The sequence below is a fragment of the Cervus canadensis genome, chromosome 9 (genome assembly GCF_019320065.1).
Source record: "Cervus canadensis isolate Bull #8, Minnesota chromosome 9, ASM1932006v1, whole genome shotgun sequence".
Taxonomy (NCBI): domain Eukaryota; kingdom Metazoa; phylum Chordata; class Mammalia; order Artiodactyla; family Cervidae; genus Cervus; species Cervus canadensis.
Window position 1 is genome coordinate 60,596,366 of NC_057394.1, and position 19,919 is coordinate 60,616,284.

The 19,919-nt window shown below is 38.6% G+C and overlaps 1 protein-coding gene across 1 annotated transcript in view; it reads right to left on the minus strand.

The window, feature by feature from the left end:
• The window catches only part of VWA8 (von Willebrand factor A domain containing 8), a 367,922-nt gene that overhangs the window by 313,347 nt on the left and 34,656 nt on the right, over positions 1-19,919 (minus strand). Inside the window, exons 3-4 of the mRNA XM_043478154.1 lie at positions 11,540-11,670; positions 7,945-8,055 (exon numbers count right to left, since the gene is read on the minus strand). Of these exons, the coding sequence (XP_043334089.1) occupies positions 7,945-8,055; positions 11,540-11,670 (242 nt within the window). The remainder of the gene's footprint in view (positions 1-7,944; positions 8,056-11,539; positions 11,671-19,919) is intronic.

A 19,919-nucleotide genomic window follows, 5' to 3' on the forward strand; every position in this document is an offset into this window, starting at 1 on the left:
ACTCTTTGTGACCCCATGGACTAAGGAGTCCACCAGGCTCCTCTTGTCCATGGAATTTTTCAGGCTAGAATATTGGAGTGGGTTGCCATTTCCTCCTCCAGGGGATCTTCCCAACTCAGGGATCAAACCTACATCTCTTGCATCTCCTGCATTGGCAGTCAGGTTCTCTACCACTAGCGCCACCGAGGAAGCCCTCCATCAACTATACCATGTCTTATTTTCATTTTCACATTCCTTCTCTTCTACACACATGTCTGTACTTTAAGAAAATCTACAGTCTTCTGAGCCTCTTAATATACTCTCATTTTCCTCTGCTTTATTTACAAACTTCTTTTTTGTTTGTTTGCTTTCTGTTTGCTCTTGGCCGCACGGGGCAGCTGGTGGGACCTTTGTTCCCAGGCCCTCAGCAGTGAAAAGCACCAAGTCCTAACTACTGGACTGCTGGGGAATTTCCTATTTTCAAGCCTCTTGGAAATAGTCCACATGCTGACTGCCTCTAATAAGCTTCCATCACCCTCATTTTACTGAAACTGCTCACTTGAAAACACCAAAAATCAAAATGCCACAAATCAAGCTTTTTCTTGATCATCGTGATCTCATTCCCTTCAATCCTCTTCCATTGATTCTCTTTTGTGATTTGAAAGGAAAAAAAGTGAAAAGGCGGCTTCCCTGGTGGATCAAACGGTAAAAAACCTGCCTGGAATGCAGGAGACCCCAGTTCAATCCTCTGACCCTCTCCTGTGATTTACCATCTATGAATATGTACCAGGTTGTTTTCCCCACTCCAGTGGGCAATTCCTATGGAGAGAGGATCCTGGCGGGGTACAGTCCATGGAGTCGCAAAGAGTCGGACACGACTGAGCAACTTCCACTTTCTCATGTACCTGTTTCATCTTCCGAGTAGGATTCTTAGGCCTTCAAGAGGTGAGAACTCTGTTTTTTTGTCATATTGGTGCAAAACTGGCTCACAGCAGGCTTTTATTTTAGTGTTTATGGAATAAAAATGTAACCATTCAGTTAAAAGATGTTGTTATGTAAGTCTAGAAAGAATTTTTATATGAAGAATAATACTTATCTATGCTTACACTTGATATGAAAACAGAACCGAACAAGTTTAACTGTCAGCATGAGAGATTTAGTCTACGTATTTCAAAAATTTTCTATACAGATTTTAAAATAAAATAATTGTGGTGTAACTTTTCTTGTGAAATCATTTAAAAAAAAATAAAGAAGGGAACAGCATATATATATTTTACATGGAATGAATACTGGTGATCACTCCTCAGTGTAGAAATTAGATAAAGATCACCCATAAGGATCTCTTCCTGCCCTTCAAGCTATAGAATTTCCAGAGACCTAATTTCTCAAATAGAAATCAGAAAAAAAATGCATAAAAATCCTTTTGGACAAAACCATCCCATATAGCAGCTTTAACAACCTAGTACATGGACACAAAGTATTTCAAGATAAAAGCAGCTGCATGACCTAAAATCAAAAACTGTCTAAGCCCTGTTCTAGATTTGCTTCTGATTTGATGAACGACCTGAGGCAAACAATTAATCTGGATGTCTGTGTCCTCATTTACTAAATGAGGATATCCTCAAGGGGTGCTGTACGATGTCACTATTTATGAATCAAGGCAGTACTAGAAAAAAATTTAAAGCTGTCAAGCCTATTAAAATATCAATTATTATTAATAGAGCCATGATCTGATGAAAATAGATTCTAAAGAGTTTCAGACACTCAAAATGGCTACAGTGTAATGTCACTGAAGAAGCCATAGAGGGGAAAAAAATTTCTGTTTCAACTTATTTAAAATGATCAAAATAGGATCTTTTACCACCTGCTGTGGATGATTAAGGTTACTCATGTTCCTCTGTAAGCCTCCATTTCTCTCTAAAGCTATACTAGTGATGGTGCTTATCTCGTAGATTAAGATAAAAGATTAAGGAAGATAACCTCTGACACACAGTAAACCTGAAAAAAAACAAAATTACGGGGCTTCCCTGGTGGTCCAGTGGTTAAGATTCTGTCTTGCCATGCAAGAGACACCGGTTTGATCCCTGGTGGGAAGATCCCATGTGCCGTGGAGCAACAGAGCCCATGAGCAACAACTGCTGAGCCCACGTGCTGCAGCTCCTGAAGCCAGGGCACTATCGCCCGTGCGCCGCAACAAGAGAAGCGACCACAACGTAATTGCAACCAAGAGTAGCCCATGCTCTCCGGAACTAGAGAAATTCTGCATGCAGCAATGAAAACCCAGCCAAAATAAATAAATAAATAAACCTTAAAAAATTCTTTCATGTTACTTTCTTAAAAAAAAAATAGCTGTTATCATTACAAATACTATTACCCTTGTAGTAGTTGTTGTTACTGTCATTATCAACATCAGCAGCAGCAGCATCTTCATGAGCATCACTGCATTTTTAAGAGAAGTAGCATATGAGAGAAAGAAGCTAAACTTAAGAACCGGACAAATCCTGGTTCAAATTCTACCACTGCTTTGTTTATCATACAACTGGTAAGACTCTTACTTCACCTATAGGTATGGAAGTCAACTCCATCCTAAGGATGTTTTGAGGATTAAATGCAGTCATATAAAAAGTGCCTAGCACAACAGGGGTCTCCTCAATGAAAGTTATTTTTATCTCCCTTGATTCTTCTTAACTGAATTTAAATAAACCTGTCCAACAGTTAACATACACATAGCTAAGAGTTGGCCTGAGCAAGATGGCAATATGGAGAGGCCAAGGCCTGAGTTCTGACTAATACAGAGGTCAGAGTAAACACAGACCTTCTCCAACTGTGCAAGTGACAGTCAGGACATATGGACAGAGGAGCCTGGTGGGCTAAGTCCACGGGGTCGCAAAGAGTCAGACACGACTGAGCGTGAGGTGAGCCGAGAACAAGACGGCTGCGAGGGATTTGGAGCCGGTACCAGAACTCAGTCATTCTCAGAAAGCAAGCAACTGTTTTCCCTTATTTGCTAAAATAAGTAAAAGGTAATTATACAAGATAAAAATCTCATTTTTCGATCAATAGCACTGTTATTCAATATATTACGAGTTACTTTTGGTGACCTATAATATTTAAGCAGTGTATTAAAGGAGTTAATCCTTACTTTTTCTAACAAGAGAGAATCAAGAATTATTCAAAACAGGAGAATACATTAAAATATTATGTAATTGTTTAAAGTGCATTTTATATGTAACATTAAATATGTATATTGTATATTAAGGAACTTGACATTATCGTGTCAAAGTAACAAGATTCTAATGTGATGAGTTGATGGTTTAGAAAAAGGTAAAAAAAATCATTTGAAGTTCCCCATCCTGGCTTTCTATTCCCCCAGTTATGGCTATATAGAGTGTCACCCAACAGCCAGACATAAAAACCTAATCACAAGTTATCTATAATATTTGAGAAATGCAAGCAATGTATAATGACTGAAAAGTCTTCCTCTCCAGCTCTTTGGAGTCACAGGACAATAAGCAGAATTCACGATAAGAGCGTCAAGTAAAGTAAGAAAAAAAAAGGAGAGTAATAGGTTTTTGAAGAGTAAGAATATCAAAAAATAACAGCTTTTTTGGGTTATTTTATCTTCTAAGACAAATGAAAGTTAATGTGGTAGTAAAAAATCTTAAACTCTATTTCTCCATAAGTGTTATAATATCAGCCATATAAATTTTCATATTTCTGTTCTTTAGCTTATTTTTCTTTTCAAAAAGTTCCTATAATCCGTTCAGCAAAGCATTTGCATTAAAAATATTTGTTACCTTCACTTTAACAAGTGAGTATGTTATAGTATTTACATAAACAAACATGGTGTAAACATCAACATTTTCTTGGCAGATCATAACTTATTTCATCAGTCTCTCTCTCCTTTACCTTATCCACTCAATTTATTGACGTCTTACAGAAGCAATAACCAATAAAAATAAAAATGATTTAACCTAGTTAGTACTTCTTAAAACAAATTAAAGTCTATCGATTTGGCAACATACATGCATGGAAATACTCAATATTGACAAGAATCCATGAGACAATTACTCAGTGCATATGGATGACAGCATGAGTTGGAACACCTTTTCTAGAAAGCAATTTTTTGACATATGTATATCAAGACTCTTGAAAATGTCTAGGCCCTTTAATTATACTTCCAGCGTTCAAGTTTAAAAAAATCATCCAAGATAATAAGATCTAAGTGGAGAGATATTCACCTAGAGTTATTTCTAACAGTGAAATTATAACAGTTATATAATAATTATATAACTACAACAGTGAAATTTATAACAGTGAAAACTTAGACAAACCTGAATGATCAACAATATGGAAATGTAGATAAAATGGGAATGTTAAATAAATAATGTCACATCTATTTGATGAAATACTGTACAGACACTAAAAGTCATATTTTTGTCACAGGAAAATGCTCCTGAAGAAAATCAAGTTTTAAGAAAAGCAACCTGTAAAACTTTATATGCATGGTATACCATCTTTGTAAAAATTACTATACGTGATTAGATAGATATGAACATAGGCATGATGAGCTTCCAAGGTGTTATCAGTGTAAAGAATCTGCCTGGCAATGAAGGAGAAGTGGGTTCGATCCCTGGGTCAGGAAGACTACTGGAGAAGGAAATGGCAACCCACTCCGGTATTCTTGCCTGGGAAATCCCATGGACTGTGGGGCGTGGCAGGCTACATACAGTCTATGGAGTCGCAGAGAGTCAGACACAACTTAAGAGGTAAACCACCACAACTGTTTTTAGGTGCCAGAGATAAGCAAAATAGTTACATTCTAGTGGAGAAGACAGACAATAAACATGAAAACAAGGAAATTAATTAGGCAAATTCAGAGAGCGATAGGTGCTCTGAAGATTACCTTATGTATATGACAACAGGGTTCATGCAGAAAGGGTTTAAGTGTGATGAGTGATTATATAAAGTTCTGAGAGTTTATCATCAGAATGATGAGGAGGCAGGAATATACAGATCTGGGAGAAGGTCATCCCAAGCAGAGGAAATAACAAGTACAAAGGTTCTGGGGCTGGAAAGAACTTGGTCTATTTTTAAGAGGACAAGGTCACTGTGGCTGGACTCTAGCAAGCAAGGGAAAGAAGAAAGGAGATGAAGTTGACAAGGTTGGGTCCTGTAGAGTGTGGTGGCCATGTTCAAGGGTCTGGATTTTATTCTGGGTGTGACAGGACCAAACTGCTTTAAGCAAGGAACTGATAGGATCTGGTTATGAACAAACAATAAGGAATATTAACTGCCAGGAAGTGAGAGAGAAGAAAAAATATGAAACTCAGATAAAATCTCAATAGACAGTCTGAAGCAACTCAGAGAAAGGACTAATGTCCTTATATCTTCATCACAGACTCTGAAGGTGCCAGTGTATTATAGCATCGTAAACAGCTGATGCTTATCATAATCAGCTGGATTAATAAAAAAGAAAAAACATGAAAGTATAGAATACTACCATAAATACATATATCATTTTAAATATTTTATAAGTGGTAAATAGATATAAATTAAAAATTTGCTTTCTAGAATGGTTGGGAGAATACAATGTCAGAGTTTCATCTAAACAATTTATATTATGCTTCAAGATATAAATCTTTAGCTAACCAATACATTTAGTTACCTAAAGCAACTCAATTTCTGAGATTTCTGCTTAGCCAGTTTTAAACTGTCTTTAAAATAATAAGCACACAAAAACATCTTTTTTCTGTTCCTTATTATCTGCATCGCAACAATCATCCAAATACAAAATTCACTCAAAAATATGTTTTTAAATCCACGCTCTAACAAACAAAGTCAGTACTCTTATTGTCATTTAAATATGACAGAGAAGAAGCAAGCACGGTATTTTTTTTCCACTTATAATCAGAAATAAACTGAGCCTTTGGAATTATGTAAATAAAATGGATTTCTTTAAATATACTCACGTGCTTCATCCACAAAGGATTACGTTTTTAATAGTTGGAAATCTAAAATGCTCAGATTCTCCCACCATATGATGCTAAGTTTGATCACCATTGTTTATGATAGTGTAGTCGCTCAGTCGTGTCCGACTCTTCGCGACCCTGTGGACTGTAGCCCGCCAGGCTCCTCGGTCCGTGGGATTCTCCAAGCAAGAATACTGGAGTGGGTTGCCATTTCCTTCTCCAGGGGATCTTCCCGACCCGGGGATCGAACCCGGGTCTCCCGACCACAGGCAGATGCTTTACCCTCTGAGCCACCAGGGAACTGACAAATCATTGCACTTTAAGTACAGCATTCTTTCTGTAACTAGATGGTGATCTACATGACAATGTGAATATTTTGGTCTCCAAAAATTCGTTCACTCAGTGTTTCTTACAATTTCACTCTTTTACTTACAAAGTAATAGTGTGTACTCCTGGGAAAGCTTCAAATTTAAAGAACTATGAAGCTTATTCCTTGCCCTGCCCCAGATGCCTAACCACACCTCCACAGAGGTAAGCTCTGTTAACTGATTCTTGTGTTTCCTGCTGGAAATTTTCAATGTGTAAACAAACATTTATGTATTTTTTTCTCATTTTTTAAATCACAAATGGGATCATATTATATAGACTGTCTTGCAACTTCATTTTTTTTCAGTTAATATATTCTGGACTTCTATCAACTCATAAATATTCATCTCACTTTTTTTAACGGTGACAGGTAATTCTAGCTACCATGATTTATTTAATCAGTCTCTTATACATCATTATAGTTTTCACAAAGTTTTATGTGATTTATCAAACAGTGCTACAATAAACAGCCTAGTATATATGCTTTCATGCTTTTTGTGAATAACATTGGAAAGAAAAATTGCTAGAAATATTACTGCTGGATACAAATGTGTTTAATTTTTTTCTTTCGATAGATAATCACCAAATTTTCCTTTATAATTACATCAATCCATGGTCCCATTAACAGCAATGCTGATTCCTCACCCGTTCTTCCTCATCAACAACAAACATTAGCAGATTCTGAGAGGTGAAAGAAAAGGAGCCGTTCACTACTCTTTTAATGTTCATTTTTATAAACAAGAAGTTCAAGCACCTTGTTTTGAGTTTATTGAACGTCTGAATCTTTTCTCTATGAAATGCTTGAAGTCTCTGCCCTTTTTTCTCTTAGGCATTCCTGACAAAGAACAATGTTCAATATTTTAAGTAAAATATTTGAAGAAATGTACAAGTTTTGTTATAGGGGTTTCCAGGGGCTCAGTGGTAAAGAGTCTGTTCAGTGATTAAGAATCTGCCTGCCAATGTAGCAGACACAGGAGACATGGGTTTGATCCCTGGATCAGGAAGATCCCTGGGAGCAGGAAATGGCAAGCCACTTCAATTCTTGCCTGGAAAATTCCATGGACGGATGAGCCTGGCCGGCTTTAGTCTATGGGGTCACAAGGAGTCTGACATGACTGAGTATGCATGCACCCACAAGCTTCAATATAATATTCAAAAAACATTATTTTAATTGATAAGCTGCACTCTCTTCAAAAAGCTGTAGTTCCTGGAATTATGAATCTAATTTTACTGTACTTAATATACCTTTATGTACTTCACCTTTAGATTTAGAATATTTTAGTAAATGTGCTAGAGAATTTGCTATATTGAAATCTCAATTTGTTTTTTTTTAACTCAAATTTTTATAGGAAGTTAATAGGAAGCAACTGGAAATAAGAAATCAGCATATGAATCTTTAGTTAACATTTTAGAACCACTTGTTTCAACTATGGCTTTTTATTTCATACTAAACTAACAAGGCATTTCCAAGAACAGGGAAACCAAAAACCTAAATTAAATCTGTCTAGAGAGGGCATGGTACATCTGTCTTTCGCTAGTACATGAGCTACTCTTTTCCTACTTTAAAAATCAATTTCTTAAAGACCGGGAGTGAACAGTCACGTATGGGAGTGTGATAAGCACTTGCCTGATCGATGTAAAAAGCTGTGCCCGCGCGGATCTCTCGCCGCTGTTTGAGGTCGGTTTCGGTGGTGTCTCTTGACAAAGCAATGTATTCAACCTCCCTTTTGGTCAGCTCCTGAAGAGAGTGAAATGGTCCCAAGATAAAATCAAGTTTCCAAGATAAAATCAAGTTCCCAACATATGCTTTGGAGGCAGGCACCCTGACAATGTCACTCTACAGAAGAGCATTTTATTAATAAATGTAATTCTAGATGAAAGCCTTCTGAGCCTCAGCTTTAAGAAAAATGTAATAAATTGAACATTAATCAAAATATGTATCTCTCCTCAGAACTTTTACTGTACTCAATAATCTATAGCTTAATTATTGACTACTTAGGCAATAATAATCAAAATGTGATCTTACAAATCTTAATATCTCCTGTAGAGTTCTTTTCAAATATCAAGAGTAATAATTTGGCTATTACTTGATTTTCACATAAATGACAGTCATCTCTGTAAATAATGTTCATCTTTTTTTAAAGGGTGCTTTAAATTAATTTACTCTATAAACCAATGATTACCTACCATGTATATGTTAAGCATTTAACAAGTGTGAAAATAAGGTAAATATCAATAAGTGGTTCAACAAAAAAGAGACAATATAGAACTAATTAGGAAGGAAAAAGGAGAGGAAAGATGAAAAGCAGGAAGGGGGTATGGAGGTTATTATTTTACACAGGAAAAAAAACCATTTGGTTTGAAGAAGAAACCACCCAGAATCTATTTCTCTTAGAATAATTAATCTATCCCTAAATTCATTTTTCCTTATATATAACAACAAGGTATAAAAATTTTTTAACATTATCCTTGGTTTTACAATGTTGAATTAAAAACAATGACATTCTCCAATCCAATAAGGCATGTAATATGTTTTTATTAAACAGGAAGAACAAATTAATTTACTGGAGGAGTACAAAAGAAAAAAGTTGAATGAGTATGCCATTAGTGGTGAAAGGGGATTTTTCTTTAAATGGGATTTTTTTTAATTGACCTTATCTCCATGTGATGTTGATAAAAATACATTTATTATTGTCACTCAGTCTTTTAAAATGTGCCTGTTCCCACGCACCCATAAGTTTTAGAATATGTGGAAAGAAGGGGAAAGTTTTAAAAAGAGAAAATGTACACCAAAGTGGCAAAGATGTGCTGACACCAAATGATGTTTCTCTAAGTGAGCCGCCCGTGAGAGCACAATTCTGGAGTCAAGTGGCAGGTCCTCCTCCAGCAGACCCTCCTGGCTTCCGGGACGCCCTGCAGCGCCTTCCCGTCTTGTCTCACTGACACGGACTGTGATCTCCCTCGCTGAAAACCCCTGACACTCACAGTGGTTGACCAAATGCCGTGTGCCTCTTACTATTAAACTGCATCACAGTAGCACCCCGAACTGTCACAGCAAGGCTGTTATCCTCAGTCTTGACAGTTTCCCGGGACTTTTCGTCAGCCAAGACAAGACCAAGGTGTCCCCAGCTGTTGATCCACGGAAGTGGCAGCAACAAGCTCACAGCCAGCACCTGGAGCAGCAGATGGGGACGGCGGCAGAGGTCTGCTGACTTATTTTAAACTGTCTACAAAGCTCCTACTATATGAGTGAAATATGAGATAAACACAAGTTTTCAGTTATTTCTTTTTAATTTCTCATTGATTCAAGAGGCTTGCTCCCAGATTTCTGCCTTTAGAGATGTCATCTACACTGGCTATTGAACCAATCCATTGTTCCATATCCGGTTCCAACTGTTGCTTCTTGACCTGCATCCAGGTTTCGCAGGAGGCAGGTAAGGTGATCTGGTATTCCCATCTCTCCAAGAATTTTCCAGTTTTTTGTGATCCACTCAGTCAAAGGCTTTAGAAAAGACCTGATGCTGGGAAAAGATTGAAGGCAGGAGGAGAAGGGCACAACAAAGGATGAGATGATGAATGGCATCACCGACTCGATGGACATGAGTTTGAGTGAGCTCGAGGAGATGATGAAGGACAAGGAAGTCTGGCGTGCTGCAGTCCATGGGGTTGCAGAGTTGGACATAACTGAGCAACTGAACACCACCACTATGCTGGCTATTACTACACATAGGGTCTTTACATATACTGGCAATAGTACCCACTACAGAGTTTGCAAGGCAGCTTAGGCTAGTAAGTTTTCTTACATGTATTTCCAAATCCTGAAGCTGCCTCAGCTCTGACAATTGAAAGTTTGGTGGTGGTTGTTTTATTAAGATACAAGGTTTATACTTATAAACTTCAATTGTGTTTTTCAGCCAACAGGATTCCTATACTCTCCCAGCCTGGCTACTCCACATTTCTAACAAGCTTCAAAGACTTGTCAGAAACAAAATCAAAGTGAGATATTGTTGCCTTTGAAATGAGCCAGGTAGACTGCACAATTTAAAACTAAAGAGGTCTAGACCTGGGAATCTTGGTGGGTGACTCTGCATTCTCAGACAAGACAAATAGACTTTTGCATTGTGTATTAATAAAGTAACGATAATAATACAATGGCACAGACAAGACAAATAGACTTTTGCATTGTGTATTAATAAAGTAACGATAATAATACAATGGCACACTGCACCTCACAAACTGATTCTAGGGAACAAATAAGGGATATGAAATTTATGAGCTAGACAGAGTTAGGTTCTGTTCATGGTATTTTCATCATTACAGCCCTACATAATTTTGAAAGTACCAAGATAAACTCACCACTAAAATAAAAGAGTACATGAAGTATATCTCAATAAATTAGAAATCGATGATTTAATATCAAATAACAAAAGGAAGCTTTAAGTAAGGTTTTTCTCTTCATCCTAAAAATTATCTTTGGAACAGACCAACTTCGTCTGAGAGGGTTCATCCTTCAATCATTATAGCAATGCCTATTAATGCTGACAAAGTAGTAGAAAAAAGTCCTGCAAATTTTTTTTAATTTCAGTTGAGATTTGAATATTTCAACTCAACTCAGAGAACTACAAACATTTAAGAGGATATCGTATCAGAAAGGAAAAGCAATATGAGATCTGAAGTCTAGCTCCATCACTGACTTGCTGGATAAAGCCTGAGTGAGTTATCTAATCTCTGTGAACTTGTTTTCTCATCTATTTATAGAAAAAAAAGAGTGCACAAAACACGTAAGAGAGATTCTGTAATCCTTAGGCTCCCTTTAGAGACCATATAACATCAAAAGTCAGAAGAATTATTTGGCTTTTCAAAATGTGGACCAAAGATAAAAGAATGTTTCTTGAGAAGAATAAAACTACACTTTTGTTTTCTAATCTCAGAGTTGCTGATCCTGTTTGCAACTATTCACTGCTTGCATTTAGATGGATCTCTTTCCTACTAGAAGTGGAGGGTTTTCTACTTGGAGCAAACATTTGCTAAAGCTATGAAAGGCAAACATACATTGACTTTCCGAATAATTTATTCCAAATGCTTTATAAACAATCACCCCTCAATGTCAACATTTTTAAAGGAAGGACTAAACCTGAGATTTCCGTAAATTCTTAATTTATTTCACAAAACAGGTTATCAAAGTTAAGACCCTCAGGAATCAACAAGAATTCGTTGCTTACCAGGTACTGCATAGCAATAGAGCGCCGAAGAGGCCCAGGAGGTCCTATTAGAAAGACGTCTTGCCCCAAAAGATCCTTCTGCATTATCCATCTTAGATGTTGAATTACTGATTGAGCCAGAGAGTCTGAGACTTTAAAGTGGAAAAAAAAAATAATAAAGTGGAAAAAAAGGTAAAATGAAATGCAAATCAGACTACTACATAGAACATAAACCTCCAAGCAACCAATGCAGACAGTATATCTATCAAGTTAAAAATGTATATACAATGTACATGTATATATATATATATATGCACATATATACACATACACACACATGCATATACACATGTATACATTCATACCTACATCTGCTGAATTTTGACACTGTTTTACAATAAAACCATTATTATCTAATGTTAAAATAGGGTTTATTACATCACGAAGAGTCACATAATCCCACACCTAAAAGCTAATAAGAAACGGGAATTCCCTGGGGGTGGGGGGGTGGTCCAGTGGTTAAAGCTTGGGCTTTCACTGCCATGGACCTGGCTCAGACCACTAGTCGGGAAAATAAGATCCCATAAGCCATGCAGTAAGGCCAAAAAAAAAGCTTATAAGAATGCTTGAACAGGTATCTGTGTTATCAAAGGAACAAAAGTGTTTTTCAAGGGTGATATGAACAACTACTACCATTACTTTGTCACAATGTTACACCCCAACTCTTTTGTTCTGAAAGGTGATAGGACCAAATCATCTCAGACAATTTATGAGTATCATAACCTTGAAAAAATTTTTAAAGTACGACTTAAGTTGGCACTGGATTGTGAGATCTCTCAAACTTCACAGTTAGGATGTCTGATGTAGATTTAAATGACTCCTTTAAAATTTACATCTATTCAGCACCAACTCTTCTGGAAATAGAAGACTTCTGTATAATATCCTTCTAAGTCTACTATATATATATACATTTAATTTTGGGGCACATGGCATTTGGGGATCTTAGTTCCCCACCCAGGAACTCAACCTGTGTACCCTCCATTGGGAGTGCTGAGTCTTAACCACTGGGCTGGTAGAGAAGTCCCTAGTAAAAAGCGAAGGTGTTAGTCACTCAGCCATGTCTGACTCTTGGCGACCCCATGGACTACAGCCCAGCAGGCTCCTCTGTCTATGGGATTCTCCAGGCAAGAATACTGGAGTGGGCTGCCATTCCCTTCTCCAGGGGATCTTCCTGACCCAAGAATCGACACCAGATCTCTTGCATCATACGTGGATTCCTTACCTTCTGAGCTACAGAGGAAGTCCCTAAGCCTACTATTAAATCATCCATGAACACACTTATTTTTTGACTAACCATTTTTTAAATGTTTGTATTAATACAATTCATTTGTATTTACTCACATACATCACCCAGTGACTGCACAGGTGTTCTCCTAGGGATTCAAGAAAAACTCTCCCCCTTACACATCAAGACACGATATAGAATACTCATAGCAGTGTGGCTCAAAATAAAACTGAAGATAGGAGATGGATAAAAGACACACAGTGGAATACTGTATGACAAAAAAAATAACAGAATGAACCCCCGTTACTTCCAACAACATGTTTAACTCTTAAAAGAGAAAAAAATTGTCACAAACTAAATCATGTATTAATGATTAATATCACTATCTTGATGAGTGCATGCTAAATCGTTTCAGTCATGTCCAACCGTTTGCGACCCTATGGACTGGAGCCCTTCAGGCTCCTCTGTTCATGGGATTCTCCAGGCAAGAATACTGGAGTGAGTTGCAACGTCCTCCTCCAGGGGATCTTCCTGACCCAGTGATTGAACCTGCTTTTCCTGCAGTTTGCGCACTGTAGGCGGATTCTTTACCGCTGAGCCTCCATGAAGCCCCACTATCTTGGTAAAGCTCAAAAAACTAGTAAATTGAATTTTTTACAAACACATGCATATGTGATTAAAACAGTGCTTGAAACAGCAAAAAAGCCAGAGGATGATAAATTCAGAATATCTGGAAAGGAATCAGAGAGATTCTTGTGGATAACTTCAAAGATAATTATAATACTCTAGTTCTTAAATTAGATGTGGGTACAGTGTTTGTTTTACGATTATGTTGCATGTTGTATGTAAACACACATAATACAGGTATGTATACATACATATCAACATATCTATCTGTGTATATGTATGTGTATGAGTGTATGGGCTTCCCAGGTGGCACAGCAGTAAAGAATCCGCCTGCCAATGCAGGAGGTGCAAGAGACACAGGTTCGATCCCTGGGTTGGGAAGATCCCCTGAGGAGGAAATGGCAACCCACTCCAGTATTCTTGCCTAAGAAATCCCATGGACAGAGAAGTCTAGCGGGCTACAGTCCCTGGGGTCACAAAGAGCAATTCAGCACAGCACAGCATCTGTGTATGCATATAAAAAACATAGTCTTTTGTGTGTGTTGAATATTCTTATACTCATTAAACTTTGTTTAATCATCCAGGAAGGTCATGAAAGAATTCAAACATCAAACTAAGAACATTTGTCTAGGTACTAAAGCTGTGTTTCCCTCCATGCCCCCCACCAACAGCATAATCTTGCTAGGGTGATTGCCCCTACTCTCCCCCAAAAAGTTAATATTTAATCATTAGAACAAAAATAAAGATAAATTTCTGATTTTCTTAATCATGGTAGGAAGATTAAGGAAAGGTATTGGGCAGACTGCTTGGTGTATCACATACTGAGGCCACGCTAGGAAAGTGAAGTCGCTCAGTCGTGTCCGACTCTTTGTGACCCCATGGACTGTAGCCTAACACGCTCCTCTGTCCATGGGATTTTCCAGGCAAGAGTACTGGAGTGGGCTGCCATTTCCTTCTCCAGAGGATCTTCCCGACCCAGGGATCGAACCTGGGTCTCCCACACTGCAGGCAGACACTTTATCGTCTGAGCCACCAGGGAAGTGCAGAGGCCACGCTAAAGCAATTTATAATTTCCACAAAGCAAGTGCTTCTAACATGTGAAAATCAGCAGATTCATCACCCAGGTGGAGGTGCTTAGCTTCGCTCCTATTCTCTGTGAAGCCTCTACACCATGCGTGGGGGCAACACTTGGCTCCTGGAGGAGGACTTGGGAACAGTTCTTAACTATTGATATTATTAGGTTGGCCATAAAGCTAATTCAGGTTTTCCATATCATCTTATGGAAAAACGCGAACCAACTTTTTGGCCAACCCAATACCATAGCTAGTTACCCACAATGGGATGCTCTGCATTAACAGATAAATTACAACATACTTATGTATTTAAATTTCACAGAATTGGGGAGAGACAATCAGGGGAAAATGTCCTTAAGTGTGCAATAATGAAAAACACATTGAAAAACATTGCCCTAAGACCTGCACCTTTGAGAATCTCCCAAGGAGCTCCGCAATGCTAGGAAGCAATTCACCTGCATCTTATTCTTAGCTGTCAGATGTACGCTATTGTTCTTTCCTACTACAGGCTTAAATCATTATAATATATGGTCTATTCTTTCTTATTGTAAGACAGGTCCATCTGCCTGCTATGTAAGGATGAAACAAAATAAGAGCTAAGAAGCCTCATTTCTCAGTAAAATGACACGAAGTTCTGTATGCTGCAGATCCACTACCCTTCCTTACTTAGGTATTAAATATGTAATTAAAAACTTAAACGCTTTGGGGTTTTTCTTTACATTTTTCCAAACCTCAGTTTACTCTGGCCTCGGGCCTTCTCCACACCATTCTTATGGTTTTATGCTGCTTCTGTGTATTCACCTTTGGCAAAGTGCCTGACCTTCCATTACCTGGACTTGTCTATTTAAAATATGAAATTTCCAAAGTTCTGTAAGGGAGAGCCAAGTTGGTCTCTTCAGCTTCCTCCCACCTTTTATTATTTATAACTATTTATAACTATTCATAATGACAGAGTCTCAATATCGTTCCACTCCATTTACAATGCCATGATCTTAGAACTCACATTCATTTTCAAGATTTTTTTTTTTTAAATCAAAGGCTCCATTTCCTAATCCAGTGTGAGGTTTCTCCCCCTGTAAGTTGTCAGTATCAACAAGTACTGAAGTTTAGGAATAATTTATCTTTTTCTTAGCAAACTGAAGAAGAATCAGTTATAACAACAGAGCAGTGTGTACACCAACGTATCTTCTTAAGTGGGAAGAGAAAGGCACAGAGATGAAGTTATTTAGAACCAGATCCTAGAAATTGTATAGAACTTTGAGTAGGCTCGGGGCTTTCTGGCAGCTCAGATGGTAAAAAATCTGCCTGCAACGCAGGAGACCCAGGTTCAATTCCTGGTTGGGAAGATCCCCAGGAGAAGGAAATGGCAACCCACTCCAGTATTCTTGCCTGGAGAATTCCACGGACACAGGAGCCTGGTGGGCTACAGTCCATGGGGTCGCGAAGAGTCGTACACGACTGAGCGACTGACACTTTCCCTTCACACTTTGAGTACGTTCACGGGAGTGTCTCCCACTCAACATGACCCTGGTGTGATGAGAAGAGTCACAGGCCAGAGGCACACCTGATAGCTCTCAGTCATCCCCTCCTTTGCCCTTAAATACTCAACACTGGCTGTCAACCAGCAGCAGTACTGTCCCATCTCCACGCGTTCCAGAGCATCTGGAGATGTCTTCCATTTACATTTCAACTCTGCACAGGTTTCTTCACATGAATAAGCAGCTTCTGAACCCTCTGGCTGGCCTTGTAGTCTATACTGTCACAAAGACCTTTTCCCTTCTTTTGTCTTACTTTAGTATAGTAAAGAGCTGCTTGATGAGGGTAAAAGAGGAGAGTGGAAAAGCTGGCTTGAAGCTCAACACTAAAAAACTAAGATCATGGCATCCAGTTCCATCACTTTATGGCAAACAAGATGAAGAAGTGTTAGTAGTGACAGATTTTCTTTTCTTGGGCTCCAAAATCACTGTGAATGGTGACTTCAGTCATGAAATTAAAAGATGCTTGCTCCCTGGAAGGAAAGCTGTGACAAATCTAGACAGCATGTTAAAAAGTAGAGAATCACTCTGCCAACAAAGGACCATATAGTCAAAATTATGATTTCTCCAGGAGTCATGTACAGATGTCAGAGCTACACCACAGAGAAGGCTACACACCAAGGAATTGATACTTCCAAATTACGGTGCTGGAGAAGACTCTTGAGAGACCCTTGGACAGCAAGGAGATCAAGCCAGTCAATCCTAAAGAAAATCAACCCTGAATATTCACTGGAAAGGCTGACTCTGAAGCTCCAATACTTTGGCCACCTAATGCAAAGAGGCAACTCATTGGAAAAGACCGTGATGCTGGGAAAGATTGAAGGCAGGAGGAGAAGGGGATGACAGAGGCTAAGATGGTTAGATGGCATCACCAACTCAATGGACATGAATTTGAGCAAACTCCAGGAGATAGTGAAGGACAGGGGAACCCGGCATGCTGCAGTCCATGGGGGTGCAAAGTGTCAGACACAACTTAGCAACTGAAAAACAATAACAATAATAGTAATAATGACAGCCATAATTTACTGCATTCCTAATCATGTGCTGGGGAAAAACATGAATGATTTCTCATACTCTCAGATCACACAACAACTCTAGAAGACAGCAGGCTACCGCATGTAAGGATAAAGACTAGAGCCAAACAGTTAATTCCCAACTTGCTGTTTATAGTGTAATTTTGATCAGCTATTCAAATTCTCTGTGCTGTTTTTACATCTGTATAGTGGATATGAGAAATGAGCTTACTTATAAGGTGGTTATGAGCATTAAATTAGGCACTTAGAAGAGTGTCCAGTGGTAGTAGTACACGTACTTATTAAACATTCACTATTCTCACCTTATAAATAAGAAAAATCAAAGTTCTTACAGTGGTATTATTTGTCTACAGTTGATAAATCTTGGCCTAAACCAAGATTTAGACCTAAATTGTTTGAGTCCAAGCTTGCACTCCAGCCATTACGTCCTACTGCTCCTCCAGTCTTTGTTTTTTTAACTTTATCATTGGAGTATAAAGCTTTATGACGTCGTCTGAGTTTCTGCTGCACAGCAAAGTGAATCTGCTCTACGTATACACACCTCCCCTCCCTCGTGAGCTCCCCTCCCAGCCCCGCGTCCCACCCCTCCAGGTCGCCACAGAGCACTGAGCTGGGCTCCCTGTGCGACGCAGCAGCTTCCCTCCAGCCATCTGTTTGACACAGGCTCCATCTTCAGGTCCAAGATTTCCCCTCCAAGTGTGAACGTCACCCAGGTGGCACAGTGGAAAAGAACCTGCCTGCCAATGCAGGAGATGCAAGAGATTCAGGGTTCAATCCCTGGGTTGGGAAGATCGCCTGGAGGAAGAAGTGGCAACCCACTCCAGTATTCTAACCTGGGAAATCCCACAGACAGAGGAGCCTGGCGGGCTACAGCCCACAGGGTCACAAACAGTCGGACACATCTGAGCACACAATCACATAATTACAGAAATGAACCTCACCAGGCTCCATCAAGTTTGGTGGACTTGCTTTTATGGACACTAATTCTATTTCTTGGGTTTCGGTGATACCAATGATACCTCCTTTTATTAAAATTTCAAATTCATTCTGTTGTTAACATTATGTTGTCAGAGAACTCACTTCTCAAAAAAAACCCATTTTCACTTATTCATATTTTAGTACAGCGTATTTTGTCAAAGAAAACATTTAATTTTTCAGGAAGTCACATTAAACTACTGAGAGAATGCATTAGGTACTGCTGTGTGGTATCTGTGGTGTATTTTACATTAATGCTTGAAGCTAGCTGTATTTTTAGGATGGCCTCGACAATACATGAGTCATACTTGAAAGTGTTCCAGAAATAGAAACAAGATATAAGATTATACATTATGAACATCTGCAAAACAAACTGCCATCCGTAACCTAATATAAACACTGCCTGGTACACGAGAGAAATTCCCGAACCCAGTGTTTCCAGGCACAAGACGCCTCCTTTCAAGAGTCCACAGAATGATAAACTGGTGTCAGAGTAACGCCAGAAGACATTGATTCTATATTCTGTAAAATTAAAACATCTGGTTCCTAACTTTGTCCCTTCACGGACTCAGATTTGCCATATATGTAAAGACTAAAATTAAAATTTGACAAAATTATATCAGAGTTCAAATTCAGTTTTAATAAAACCCTTCACAAATGGTGATGGTCACTTAGTATCCCAAGGGTCAACATAATATAATGGAGGAAAAGCCTTTGAAGCCACACAGAGCTAGTGGTGATTTCTCATGCTGTCCTTTCTCAGTGTCCTTGGACAAGTATTCTGCATCTCCTGGGCCTACATCTCCTTATTGTCAAAAGGGAGGCAGTAACACTTCCTGGGCAAGTGATCGTGAGGATTACAGGCACAGAGCCTTGTCCAGCCCCTCAGCCAGGGAGAACCAGGTGTGAGAGGATATTAAAGGCCCATTCTCACCTGCACGGTCCTCTACCTGGCGTGTGTCCTAGACAGCACCCGCATGGCATGGACTCGGGGGCCATGCATAAGCTTCTGCATGTACACTCAAATCTACCTTCTGAACTTAGCCCACGCTGACAAAAATAAAGGGGAAAGGAATCCACCGAGCTGGTACAGCTTGTGTGAGTTACTTTCCCAAAGCATTTCATATTGCTCAGGAAGACTCTGAACCCAGGCTTATCACACACCCCTGCATGCGTTACCACCTCACAATGAGAGAATTCAAAAGAACCAAGTGCAGGTTCATTTACTAAACTGTGACATTTCTACCGTGTATCACTCTGTACTAGGATATAATGGACATCAAGGGCGAAAAAGGGGAGGCAAGGGGCATAAATAATACAACGTGTTTAGAACCAAAGTCTTCATTATTTACCCTATGGGCTAAATCATTCACTAAGTTAGTTATTAAGGATCTTCTATATACTTAGCACCAAGAATACAAAGATAAATACAATAAGATCCTTCCAAGGCATCAAAGGCACATATATAAAGAAAACAAAGGCATATATAGAGAGCCTCAGTTTATATAAGCCACTCATCTATAAAGTGGGCTGATGGGTCTGACCCAATAAAGATAGCTGTAATCCAAATTAAATGAGAAGTGTAACACTGTCTAGGGTACCATTGAGCACAAAGAAGGGATTCAGTTTTTCTTAAAACTAGAAAAATATATCAATACACATTAAATAAATCAGAGCATATACTTAAATAATAAGTACCAAGTTGAACTTTTTAAAGATTTGTTTATGTGGACCAAATTTCAAGTTTCTATTTAATTTTTTAAAATATTGCTTCTTTTTCTGTTGATGTTGTTTTAATGTTTTGGGTTTTTTGCCTTACAAGGCACATGGGCTCTTAGCTCCCCCAACCAGGGATCAAATGCAGACCCCCTG